At 42.2% G+C, this 12989-nt stretch overlaps 1 protein-coding gene across 1 annotated transcript in view; it reads left to right on the top strand.

Annotated features, from left to right (window-relative positions):
- Window positions 1-12764, top strand: part of igsf9a (immunoglobulin superfamily, member 9a) — a gene marked incomplete at its 5' end in the record, with an annotated part of 47612 nt that extends 34848 nt beyond the window's left edge. Inside the window, 7 exons of the mRNA XM_075456514.1 lie at window positions 3325-3542; window positions 3880-3964; window positions 4682-4855; window positions 5241-5277; window positions 5594-7876; window positions 8503-8576; window positions 9850-12764. Of these exons, the coding sequence (XP_075312629.1) occupies window positions 3325-3542; window positions 3880-3964; window positions 4682-4855; window positions 5241-5277; window positions 5594-7876; window positions 8503-8576; window positions 9850-10013 (3035 nt within the window). The remainder of the gene's footprint in view (window positions 1-3324; window positions 3543-3879; window positions 3965-4681; window positions 4856-5240; window positions 5278-5593; window positions 7877-8502; window positions 8577-9849) is intronic.
- Between the last annotated feature and the right edge of the window lie 225 nt (window positions 12765-12989).

Below are 12989 nucleotides of genomic sequence, written 5' to 3' on the forward strand. Positions count from 1 at the left end.
GACAAACATTGCCAGCAGTCAGCACATATTAAACGCAACAAATTCATTCTGTGAGTAACTGTGCCTAAGGCGGATTCTTGAAGTTTGCAGTCTGTGTAGACTGGTCGAGGTTAGGACTTGGGAGGATTTCTTGTATGTTATTTATTCAGTTTGGTGTCCTCGGCTGTTATGCATTTTGCATCACAGTCACCAGCTGGCACCTGAGTGAACACACAGCTTGCCTGATGGTGTGATTTAAAATTTTAGGATTAGTTTGGCACTAATTGTTTATTGAAAGTTGCTTGACTGGAGAAGGGGCAGAAAGAGGGGGATGACATGCAGCAAAGGGCCTGAACCGGGACTCAAAACCAGGTCAGCTGCATCGAGGGGCTTTAGCCTCTGTATAGCTACTAATCAGTTGAGCTCCCTTGGTGTCATTATTAGTGAGGATTGTAAGCATTTTCCCTGAAACATAAGCTATAAGTTTTACAACCGGAGTGGTTGAAGGTGACTTTTGCTATTGGACAATTATACGAAAGAAGAGGTTTTTTTCTTTACTTTGTCTCATTCCGGATGAGGGAATGAGGATCTGAGGGTCAAAGTTCCTTCGGTGAGACCACCGCTGCGTGGACCTTGGGTCACACTTACTCCTCCTCTCTGCTGGTATTAAAAAAATTCTGAATTTGTTAAGTCACAAGTATCCCAGTCCTCATTAGAAGTGGTGGAGACACACTTTTTTATATCCTGTATCTTATCCAGGACATAATCAAAACAGAATTATGTAGAAGAATCTAATTTCAGAATCCACTGCAGCCTATTTTTAAGTTTTGATCCAGTTTGATGGTTGAAATCCAGTGTTATATCTTATGTCCAACTAGGCCATGAGCTCTGGAGGAATGTAATCGTTCTCCCTTTCCCCATGAAATATCACACACTCACTCTCAGAGACGTTTACACAGACCGAGCTTTGCGGTGTCATGCTTTTTGTGATTCACTGACTTTTCCTTACGTTCCTTCAACTATATATATATATATATATATATATATATATATATATATATATATATATAAAAAAGGCAATAATTTTGCTCACTAAAATAAAACTAAAGGTCAGGTTGTTCAAGTTGTTAAAGGTCAAGCTCTGATATGCCTAAATTTACTGTTTTAATCAAACTGTATATACTGTTTTCCAGCAGTGGAGTGGATGCTTAAAAAGCTCCTCGTTGAATTATCAGAAATATTGCAGCAAACTCAACATTCATACATGAAACATCCTCTGGTACTGCTCCTCTCTCCCAAGCTAATTATCTGATATAAGAATTTATGCTTTGTTCTCTACCTTCCCCTATTTAAGAATCGGGTGGTGAGTGTTGAGGTCTGTTAAATCCTTTTATTTTTTTTTTCTGCCAGAAACATTTTATCATTCTGGGAAGAGAGCCCACAACCGAGACGTCTGAAAATGCCTTTGATGAAGCACCTGCTGATAGACATGAGCTAAATGGACAGAATTTATGTTGGGCTTTTCTGATGTCATCAACCGTTCAAAGGGTTCTACTGTAGAAGCCATATTCACCCATTCACACACACGAATCCTACTGCTTACACCCTCGCACTGACGACACAACAGGGGCAGATTTAGCCTCATTATGCTCCCAGTATACGATTTAGATATTTCCTCCAAAATGATTGTCAGTTTAAGTATTCTGAATCTCACCGTCAAACCTCGACTGCACCCGAATATCATCATCAACTCAATGATTCTGTTTTGGTGAGATTAAGTTGTGGTGGCGATATATGCCCTAAAATACCACCAAATTGTATTTGTAATTTGAACAATTTACTCTTACATAGTGTTAGGGATTAGGGTGACAATGAATTAAAGGTGTGCTGTCTGGAAGGCATGAAAATAAAAACTAGGGCTGGGCAATGATTAAAATTTTTAATCTAATTAATCACATGATTTCCCTGATTAATCACGATTAATCGCATTTGTACGCAAAATCCAAAAATTTATTCAAAAATAGTGGATAGCTTTTAGTTTTATTTTAAATGTACTGCCATACGAATGAAAGTGCCATAACATTTGTTGTGCAAACACACTTTTAACATCAGCATTTTCATGTAGTTTTTATGCAGAAGCCTCTGTAGTCCTCGCTGCAGCTGGCCCCGGTTCGAGTCTCGCATCGGACGGTTATTTGCAGCATGTTGTTCCCCCTCTCTCTGCCCACTGCTTCCTGTCTCTCTGAACTTTCCTATCTATTAAAAGCACAAAAGTCTCCCAATTATTATTTTTTTTAAATTTAAATTAAATAAAATAAATAAATAAAACCTGCGTTAATGCGCGATAAACTATTTTTCGGCGTTAAATAATCAGCGAGTTACCGCAATAATAACGAGTTAACTCGCCCAGCCCTAATAAAAACAGATTTGATCTTTGTCAACACTAATACATAGTTTTCTGTCACGTAAGTAAAAACTTGTTTATAGCAAAGTTACATTATCATTCATGATTTGACGCCTAAAAAACTAACTAAAGGCGCTGTCAAGGCAGGACAAACGCAATACTTATTATCAAGAAATAACAAGGACATAAAACTCCAGGTGTTGTCGAGTATCTGAAGATGAATAAAGGAAACCAAGGAGTATTTATACAGAGAGAGCGAAGGACTTACAAAAGGCAGGTGGTAGTGGTTAGCTAAACGAATCCTGGTGTAAAACAAGAACAGGACGTCAGCTTTCCAGAAAACACAAAGAGACGATGCTAACTTGGTTGAGTGGCAGTGCTCCTGACACAGTCTGTGTTTTTGGGTCTGTATTCATGTTCTGTTTTAGCTCATATTGCATTTTGGCTGTCTTCCTGTGTTGTTTTGTACAAGTAAAACAGCTGTTTTTATCTTAGAATGTGTTGTGGCTTTTTTACAATACCAGTATGACGGAGGACAGTGTTTTCATTGGGTTAATCCCATTGTGAAGGTCCGTGATGCAACTTTTGACTGTTGCCACTGTAAAGCGGTAAGCGTGTGGATGTTAATATTGGTGAAGCGATTTTTATATGTGTAGAGAGGTTTTTTAGACTTCAAGTTTCGAGTTCAGGCCTCATTCTTCCTTCATTCCTTTTTATACCCTATACTAGAATATATTTTTTTTTCTTGGATTTTAGCATGCCAAACAGACTTGAAAGCAAAGTTACTGTTCAGAGCTAACATCTGACTTCCCCTTACCCCCCTCAAATCCTTAAGGTTGAGCATTGGCTTCAGGTGCAATTTCCTCCGCTGTAATTTAATTTTTCCGCCAGAATGTATCACGCTGATTGACTGAAAGTCTTTCTCATTCTCTCTGCATTAGATCATCCACAGAGAAGAAATAAACTGAAGCCTCCTGCGTCGCTGTCTGCTAATCAGGGCTCAGCAGGTGTTATTCTGGAATGGTCCCTTCCTGAAGCACAGCAGCCCCCCATCACAGGCTTTGTTCTCCAATCCCGCACCGAGGGAGGGGAGTGGTTTAATTTGGATGAAGACATCAGTGCCAACAGGAGCGAAATAGTGGTTCCGGGTCTTCACGAGGTAACAATCCAGCCGCCCTGCTCCTTCTGTGCCTAATCAGTCAATACTGCATGTTAAATGCTTTTTTCTTTTTATACCATCAGTGATTTTATTTTGTACACTCTCAATTATGCACACGACATGGCAGTCATCACTTTTCTGTCATCTTCCACCCGGCCTGCGCTGCCTTTTCTTCCTGCTGCCCGTTTCATCTTCCTTTTCTCTCTCCTGTATGGGCCTACATGAATTCAAATGAACTTCATTAGCATTGCAGGCACAGTCGCGTGTTGACAAAGTGGGTTTCATCCTCTGTCCTCCCTGCTGTGTGTGTTTATGTGTGTGCTGATGGCGGTTTCAGGACCGTTTGTACGAGCTGCGGCTGCTTTCTCGTCATGGGGAGTTGCTGAGTGAGCCCAGTCCATCAGTCAATGTCTCCACCACCGGTAGGTGTATGAGAGCAAGCCTTCCCCCTTTGCATCCTTGCCCCACCTTTTATTTCAAGCCATCCTCCTCTCTCAGTATCCTTGTCTGACTCTTTTCACATTTCCTTCTCCTGTCCCTTTGTTACCAGCATTAGACCAAAATTAGAGCAGGGCTCCAGGGATGGCTGTCTATTAGAAGCCTGAGCGATAGAAATAGCTCCTCAAATAACTCCTCAACAGTGTTAAGAATACGTTTTTTCCCACATTTTAATATGAATGTGGCATGAATGTTACATTAGATATAGACCTCTGACTTAAACCAAAGGGATCCCACTGGTTTTTCCTAAGGACTGGCACAGCAACCACACCCATGGATTTTATTCCACTCTGCTGATGATCTCTGTTTGGTGTCTGACTGAGCAAATTCCTCAAATGTGTGCATGATCTGACAATGATAATGATGCTCATCAGGGATGTAGATTAGCGATTAAATCCACCTCAAACCAGTGATCGTTCTTTGTCATGTCAGTCAGTGAACAGATCATTTGTAACGATGAGCGTGATGAATAAATGAAAAATGGAAAACCAAACATGATGTCATTTTTTTAGAGCTCTATCTATCTCTATCCATCCATCTATCTATCAAAACTTTTTCCCCTTTATGGTTAACAATCACACTTCACTTGCTTTTATTTTTTATCCTCATCCATATTCATAACTGTTGAACTAATATCACAGGGATGGAGATATCAAACCCTGCCACATCCCGGCTCCTGGAGTTCGTGCCGGAGTCATTACTGGCCATTGTGCTCGCCGGAGTTGGCCTCATGTGCTTGGCACTGGTCTTGCTGCTCGGGCCCGCCTGTGTCATCAGCCGCAGGAGGGATCGACGCCGCAGAAAGAAGAAGGACGGTAAACCCCACCCCTCGCTCTGTAGACTCAGCAGACACTCACTTTGATGAACTGCATCATGAATATCATCATTTATTCAATAAAATATTGAAGGCACTTCCTTGCCATGATATAAATCATAACCTTCATGGATTCAGAACTCCTCTTGTCCCCTACTCGTCCATCCTGTTGTAAAAGTTATTGATGTCATTTACATTACTTGCTAATTAGGGTAATTTCTCATTAGTGGCTGACAAATGTAGGTGTAATTAACTTTTAGACAAGCCAGGGTGCCTCAGGCCCTTTAATGGGCTCTTATTAGATTTGATTATGTTTTTACATCGTGGTCAGTGTGGTTGTATCCTAATGAGTCAGATACCATCTTGCACCTCTTCATCCCTTTCAGAGCCCCTTCCAGCCATCTATAATTGCTCCACATCAATGTAAGTACCCCTTTATCATTTCATTGTGAAGCCTCTCTTTGACCTTTCCCTTTCATTCTGTAAGACTTTGTTGGAAATGCCAGAACTTTTCTATTTTACGTCTTATTTTTCTTCCTCATCTTCATCTGATCTTCGTCTTCTCTTATCTTCTCCTCTCTAATTTTCTTCTCTTTTCATCTCTCATTCGCCCCTTCTTTCTCTCTCACTCAGTCTTGTTTTTGCAGGCTCTGTTTCTCTCCCTCTTACACCTCTGTTTTTTTTGTGTTATTTTTGACAATTTTCTCCTGTCTCCTCCCTCCCCCTCTTCCTCTCACAGAAAGACTTCAGGCAGCAGCAGTCCAGACAGTTTGTTGAAGAAAAGCCTACTCCCTGCCACCTCCCTCTATCCCACCGCTTCCTCCACCATCACCACCACCTCCTCCTCCTTGCAGACAGATGGTTCCTCCCTCAGCGTTGAGAATCATCATCGGCGCAAGCACCTCACGTCCAACTACAGCAGAGGCCGCCTTACTAAGACCACCTCTCTAATTTCTCCTTCAATAGAGATGATCTCTAGAGGTCCTGATGGGCGGTTCACGGTTCCACCGTACGATCATGACACTATGAGTGTTGACAGCCAAAAAAAAGTGAGGTATGACCAATATGCCGCAATCAGAAGGTCTATATCACTGCAGTCGGAGGGGGAAGACAGGAAAGAGCTGCCGTTTGTGCTCTCTGTTGATTTCCCGCCTTGCAAAGCGGAGGATGATTCCACAAGTCAGACGTGTGGCTCGGCCCAGCTGCCACAGCACAGCCCATTTGCTGTGGATCAGATGGCAAGCTATGATGGTTTTCCTGAGCTCAGCAGCATGTGCTCGAACAGTAGTCTGGCTACCATGCGTCATCAGGACAGACGACTGACTCCAGTATTTCCAGTGCTCCCACATATTCGAGCGGGCCTCGGTCAGCCGTCTACGAGGGCAAGCGCTTTGGTGCTCCAAATGGAACATGACCGGGAGAAAGGGAACCTGAGTCGCTGTCTGAAACTGGCTCAGGAGAGAGAAGAACTCGAGAGGGAGCTCCAGAGGTACACGCTAGGGAGAAACTCCCTGAGAGAAATGAAGAGTGAGCAGTTTGACACAGAGAGCAGGGAGGACACCGGTGAGGAGCTTGTGTGGGAATACAAGAGCAGAACCTTACCCAACAGACATCATCAAGGTATCAAGGAGAGCTCTGGTCTATCACAGAGCCTATTCTCATCTTCTTATGTCCACTGGGAAGACCATAATCTGGTTTCCCAGCCAAATCCAATGTTGTCAAGGAAAGGTCTCAGCACATCTTCACCTTTGGCTCCTTCTTATTATAAGTCCAACAATCATCCTTATCCGCTCTTCGACAAACAAACCTCAGTCCAATCTGAGGAGGCAGGCAGTTTTTTGAAAGACAGGTTAACTCTTCCACACGTCTCCTCAAAGCACCAGAGACACGAAAGACTTGAGGCAGCACCAGAGGGCTATGATAATTCGGCACCATCCAAAGTCTTAGACAGTCAAACGAATGATTCATGCTCTGAGGTGCAGACACAGAGCGATCTCAGAAATGGCAACCTTTCAACTTCGTCTTTTTATAGTAATAAATACGATGAGAGATGTCATTTGACTCTTGATGCTGTGCCAGACTCTTCAAGATTGGAGGCGACATTCCCTGAACTCACTGGTGAAGACCTGTGTGTTGAAATGAGTGTAGATGAGCCAGAGTTGGAGGTGTGCGTATCGCGGACTACGAAGCCCATGCTGCACCACAGAATCGCATCTCATGTCCAACATGGGTGCTCACTGGCTCAAAAAGGCCGGCATGATGTCATGAGGAGGAGCACGAGCTTCGACTGCCGTAGCCCTGCTTCAGTGGACAACACAAACAGGGTCCAACGTTCTCCGCGCCCTTCAGAACCAGCGTCAAGAGTCTGGGAGCCTAAACAGCGAAGTCAGAGCCTACCCTCAAGGAGACAGATGAGGAGCAGTTTTCTCCCACCAGATGCGTGGATAGACTCTCTCAGCCAAGAGAACTGCTCCGTCTCATCATCCAGTCAAACAGACTCTCTATTCTGGAAATCTCACAGCTCCCCTCACAGATATACCTCCAAATCGCCTTCAAATGTACCTCCACCTATCCAAACAGCCCTCCATTCACCTCCTGTTATGGACCATTTATCTCAAAGGAGCAGTCCACAAAGACTGGTGCCTAATCCTGGCATGTCTGGGCGCTATGAGCCAAGAAGATCTGCATCCCTATCAGCTGACGGTGTCAAATGGCCGGTAGCCTATCAGGATGCAATGAAAGAAGCAGGTTATGTCTTGAAGGAAGCTTCCTCGTGCTTACCGCCCGACAACAGAGACCAAGAGGTGCTGGAGGTGGAGGCAGGAGACTACGAGGGAGTGCCAGAGTCTGGGAGCAGCTACAGCAGTTATGCCAGCAGTGGCCGAGGCAGCATGGAGGCCACAAACAGGCGCCTTTCCTTGTGTCAACTTTCCCCGACCCTTGTCAGTTCACCGGAGACTGTAGAGGACGCCCAGGGCAGCGCAGTGGACAAGCACAGTCACCAAGTGGACCTAAGGCAAAGGTATTATAGTACATAATAGCTGAGGGGAAACCATGGAAGAAAATGTGGGGGCTTTTGTCATAGGAGTTAAACGTCCAATGTCGATTCCAAGGTGAAAAAGTTATTCTAAAAGGAAATTTAGAAAAGAAATACAAAAAGAACACTGAGTTCTCAGATTGTAGTCTTCTTGCACATGTCAATTTCAGCAGGCATGAAGGACAACCAAACTTCATGATAGACACAGTCCTGGGGGGGGACATTGGTGTGTAATTCTGTTTGGATCATGGTATTATTTGATGTAAAGTGTGAGCAACATGAAAAGAAGATAAAAAATGAGCAACTTTTAATATATAAAGTGTCTTTGACCAGTAAGAACGAAAAAAACTTTTGAAATGGCCAAAAATGCTGAAGTCAGATTTCACAATTCTACCAGTATATTCAGCTTTAAAAGCCATAAAGCAAACGTGAAACTGTTTTGATTAGAAGAGAGAAGCAAATTGTACTAAACTGAGTGAACTCTCTTTTGATGTATAGTTAAATGGAAGAGCTTTGCCATTTGTAGACATTACTGAGTGCATGAGTGTGCATTAAACATCCCAGCTGTGTTTATATATTTGCTACTAAGTGATGTTTTGTTGCCTCTTTAGGAGAAAGCCCTCTGTGGATGAGAATTATGAGTGGGATGCTGCTGATAACTCCTCACAGCCTGGAGACCATGATGGTGAGCTTTTACATTTTCTTATTGGGAACTATGGCTCATGTTTTGGTTTAGGTACCGCTGGAAAAACGACGTAAAACGGTACCGCACCAAGATACTGCAGATAAATAATCACCAGTGAAATTAACCAAGTTTCTACTGTATTAGATAACCACAATTAATACAGTTAGCGGCTATTTTGATCACAGCTTTCAATAAAGGTGTTAAAAGAAATAAACTTTATTTGGTGCCACCCAGAGATGGCTTGCAGTGTGAATCCATCCACCCACGTTGTAGCATTAGCAACGTTTGTGTTGAACATGAAGCCCTAATACCCGTGTATCAACTGTTCACTGTTGATTATTACTCATGTTCACAATGTTGTTGCAGATAAAACAAATGCTAACCTTTCTTAAATGTTACACAGATCTGTTAAAAAGTCCTCTCCTAAATTTTTTACATACTTTCTCTCCAAGCAACCAGACTTGTAATCTTTGTAGTCTTTTCGAGTGTTCTTGAGCAATACTTCTCCAGGCTTTCTGAGGGATTTCAAAGTTTTTCTTTGAATTCTAGCATCATTTCACTAATTTTCAGTCCTGTGCTTATCCCCGATAATTTTTTAGAGGATTGTGTTTTTTTTGTTAAATTGTCTGTTATGTGTAGACACAACACTGCTTTAATCCTTGTCTTTTCTATGCTTCTTTCCTTTTTTAAGCTCGAATGATTGATGGGCCGGTGTTAAGTAGCTTAACGAGCAAAACAAAGAAAAAAAACCTGAAAGGCCTTGAGAAAGACTCCAATGAGTGAAGCCATTTTTACTTATGAACACAGGAGATATTCTGAAGAATGTGCAAAAAATTGGGTGTATATTTCTGTGTGTAGATAGGTAGGTGGATGGATGGAGAGATTTGGTCTCTTGACACACTGTAAACACCTAATGGTGTTCTTAAACAACGAAAAAGTTGTCCATAATAAATCACCTTTAATCTGCCTTTAACGTGTATCTGTTGCCTTGTTTAGGCAGCTTGGCATTTATGGTTGAAATCAACATTTAACAGGCTACAACGCAATTTTATCCAGGTAACATTTGTTATTTATTTCTGGAAAACAAATTTCGAGAAAGGTCAAAACCTGCCGTGGCGGTTTAATATCCAGCCCATAAAGTGTGGATGCAGATCTCTGGGTGTTACAGACCGAGGGGAGGAAACTCACAGAGCGCAGACATTTAATGATAAAACCTCTGTGATAGAATATGAAAAACTGACAAATTTCTTCTTTTTTTTTTCTTCACCCACAGGCCTACTTCCTTCAATGAATCTGCAGAAGCGTGCTCCTCGCTTTAGCCTTCCCAGCATGCAGCGCTCCACTAAAGCACAGAAAAATTGCAGTGAGTTTTCATCGCTGTCGGGGCATCAAAGCAGCTGCTCTGCTGAACCAGAACCAGACACCGTGCTGTTCTGACACCGCCAGCCTTCGGCTCATCTCACCTGGTGTGTTCTTTCCTGCATCGACTTGGATCACCAGGTGACGGAAAGCGTTTGTGGCAGAAAGGGAACTTTTCTGTGATCAATTCTTTTTTCTTTTATTAAGACATTAAAAAGACAAAAGGCCAACTGACAGAGTGGCTTTTCTGGGAGAGGTTACTCTGTTTGGTCTCTTTGTTAACCTCAAAGTTGAGTAGATAAGACTGAAAGTCTCCTTTCCCCTTAAGCAAAGCTTTGAATTTTAGCTTTGCTTCACGCTTCTGTTGTTTTCTTCTCAGACTGGCCGCCAATCTGCTGATATCAAAGCGTATCACTGTGCTTATGGATTCACCGTGTTCTCTCGTGTGTTTTGATAACTGTGCATTCCTCGTCCAGGCATGACTCAATAGCCACAAGGAACAGAACGATCTTAGTCATCAAGTTCCTGGTTTATGCGGTGAATGATTTTCTTATTGGATGCCATCAGTTGCCTTCGAGTTGAACAAAACGGGTGTTTATGGAACTGAAATATATAGGGAAGGGTGATTAAAATGCATGAAGGCCATTGTGCCACTTTCTCTTCAGCTGCTCAAAGGGTCATTTCCCAGAAGAAAAGGTGATCCACGTTTTTAAAGTAAATTTTAATCCCAAAAGCAGCTCAGTCTAGTGGGTCTTAGTTTCCTCTTTTTCTCCTTGATCAGGGAAGCGAGACACTCATGCTCTCTAACTGAAGTGGGCCTCGGGGTTTTTTTTCCTTTTGTATGTCACTGCTGCCATGTTATTGTCACAAGGGGAATTAAGCCTTTCTTTGCTGAAATAATTTGACATAAATTGACATTAATGCAAAATTCATTACCCTTTACAAATCTTGTATTCCGACTCGGTCACATCAGTATTCATAAAAACAGATGTTCGGGCCAAACACTTCTCGGTCGTAAAGAAATCCCCCTGAGCAGATGAGTCACTTGCAGAGGCAAAGTCAGTTTGTGCAGAGTTTGATTCATGAGGATTACTGTAATCAGTTTTTTAATATGTAAAAAGTCAAGATCCAAGTTTTAATTAAGATTGTTCTTTAAAATCACTAATACATCCTGCCGGTGCTTCTTGATATGCACGTACAAAAAGCCCTTTTCGAGCATGGATGATTGATATTCACAATAATGAGAAGTGTAGTGAATTATTTTAAAAAAAGAATAACTATAAAGATCAATCAAAGTCTGCTTTACTACCAGGGCTCATTTTTTTCCGTCCCTGACAGGTTATTGCATGAAGACATGTAGAGTCAGGCGGTCAGGACACATCAGGTCGACAAGTCCAAACAAGGATGAGTAACCTTCCCAATGCCCCATGTTCAGCTTAACCGAGCTGAAGGGAAGTGGTATCGTTGCAGTTGAACTTACTGAACAAAAATGAATCGAATAAATAAGAGAGAGAGGGAAGTAGAAATAAAAATCAGTCAGAAATTTGGAAGTGCAGCAGAGAGAGGCGTGGTCGAAACCTGGAGAGATGGCCGAACGACTCTGATGCGACATCTGGCTGTTCTTTCTGTGAGCTGCAGAAATAACAGATCACGCCATCGTCCCTGATGAACTTCCTCATGCACACATTTGTGGTGCTGACCGATTGCGCGCCATCTTGACGGCGCCGACCTTTGAGGAAATGAAAACAACAATCCAAAATGGATAAGGCTGTCTTATTCTCTGTGCTGTGCAAGTTAGTTTCAGCTGGGAGGTGGGGTTGGTTGTGTGTGTGTGTGTGTGTGTGAGTGTGTGTGTGGAGGGGATGAGGATGAGGATGAGGAGGTGTCAAGAAGGACAGAAAATGAAACCGTTCATGCAGCACCTGATACTGAGAGAAATCCACAGAAGCAATCAATCTAGGAGGACCCTCTACTAGGGTCGAATGTTCATTGTTGTCTCATTAACTCGCTGGCTGTTACTTGTCTTGTCATTTGTCAGCACCTGCACCAGCGATCAGATGTTAACCAGATGACAAAATAATATAAAAGTGAGCATTCATGAGCAATGCAAAGATAGTGATGTTTTGTCCCTTTATTATCCACCTCACTAAAACTGTGCTCATAAGAATATAGGCCAGTTGAACCTTTGTGCCACCTTCTCTACCTTCTGCTGTAGCTGAGCCCACAGACGTGCGGGTACTTGGTTTGTTCAGATTTCTACCAGTGAATCCAACTCCTGGCATTGAACATCAGTCTCATCATTTTGTGTAGTGCTATATAACCCAAGCTGTCACATGACGTATAAAGTTTGACTTTTGACCAAGCCGTTCTTCCTGCTGTAAATTATTCGACTATCAAACCAGCCGCTTTCTTGTGGAGAGAGTTCCACCGCTGCCCTCCAGGGAAACAAGTCCGTGCCTCTTTTCCTCATGAACAGTGGACAAAGGAAAAAGGAATATGACTTTTATTCTCTGCTTCAATAACTTTAGGCCGTCACATTATTCAAGCATGTGATTAGCTCAGAGCTCCACAGTGTACCAGAGCATTGTGGGGTATCTGTCCTGTAACTGAAATTCACTCATCGAGGTTTCACCTTTGTGGCACATTTCTATTTCTGACCAACACAAATTGTTTTCAGATCTATAAATGATCAAACCTCATTTGTTGCTCTCTGGATTTGTGTTCAGCACAATTTTTTTTTTTCTTTTGCCCTACATCAAACAAAGGCATGTCGTAACATCTTTTTCAATATTATGGATACACCATGAAATACCCTTTTTTTTTTTTTTTTTTTTTAATCGACATTCACTGCTCATAAACATGATTTTTAGACATCTTTTTGTTTTAATTATTGTGTGTACTGAAGGAGCTTAGTTTTAAAGCGAGGAATCATTTTACTATGTCCATTAAGCCGTAAAGGAATTGTTTTCAAATGCCAGGAAGTGACTCACAAAGCTAGAAACCAATCAAGGTCTTAGAGAGGGAAATGTCATCTACAAATTGAAAAGAGCAACC

This window comes from Odontesthes bonariensis, chromosome 22 (genome assembly GCF_027942865.1).
Source record: "Odontesthes bonariensis isolate fOdoBon6 chromosome 22, fOdoBon6.hap1, whole genome shotgun sequence".
Classification (NCBI taxonomy): Eukaryota; Metazoa; Chordata; class Actinopteri; order Atheriniformes; family Atherinopsidae; genus Odontesthes; species Odontesthes bonariensis.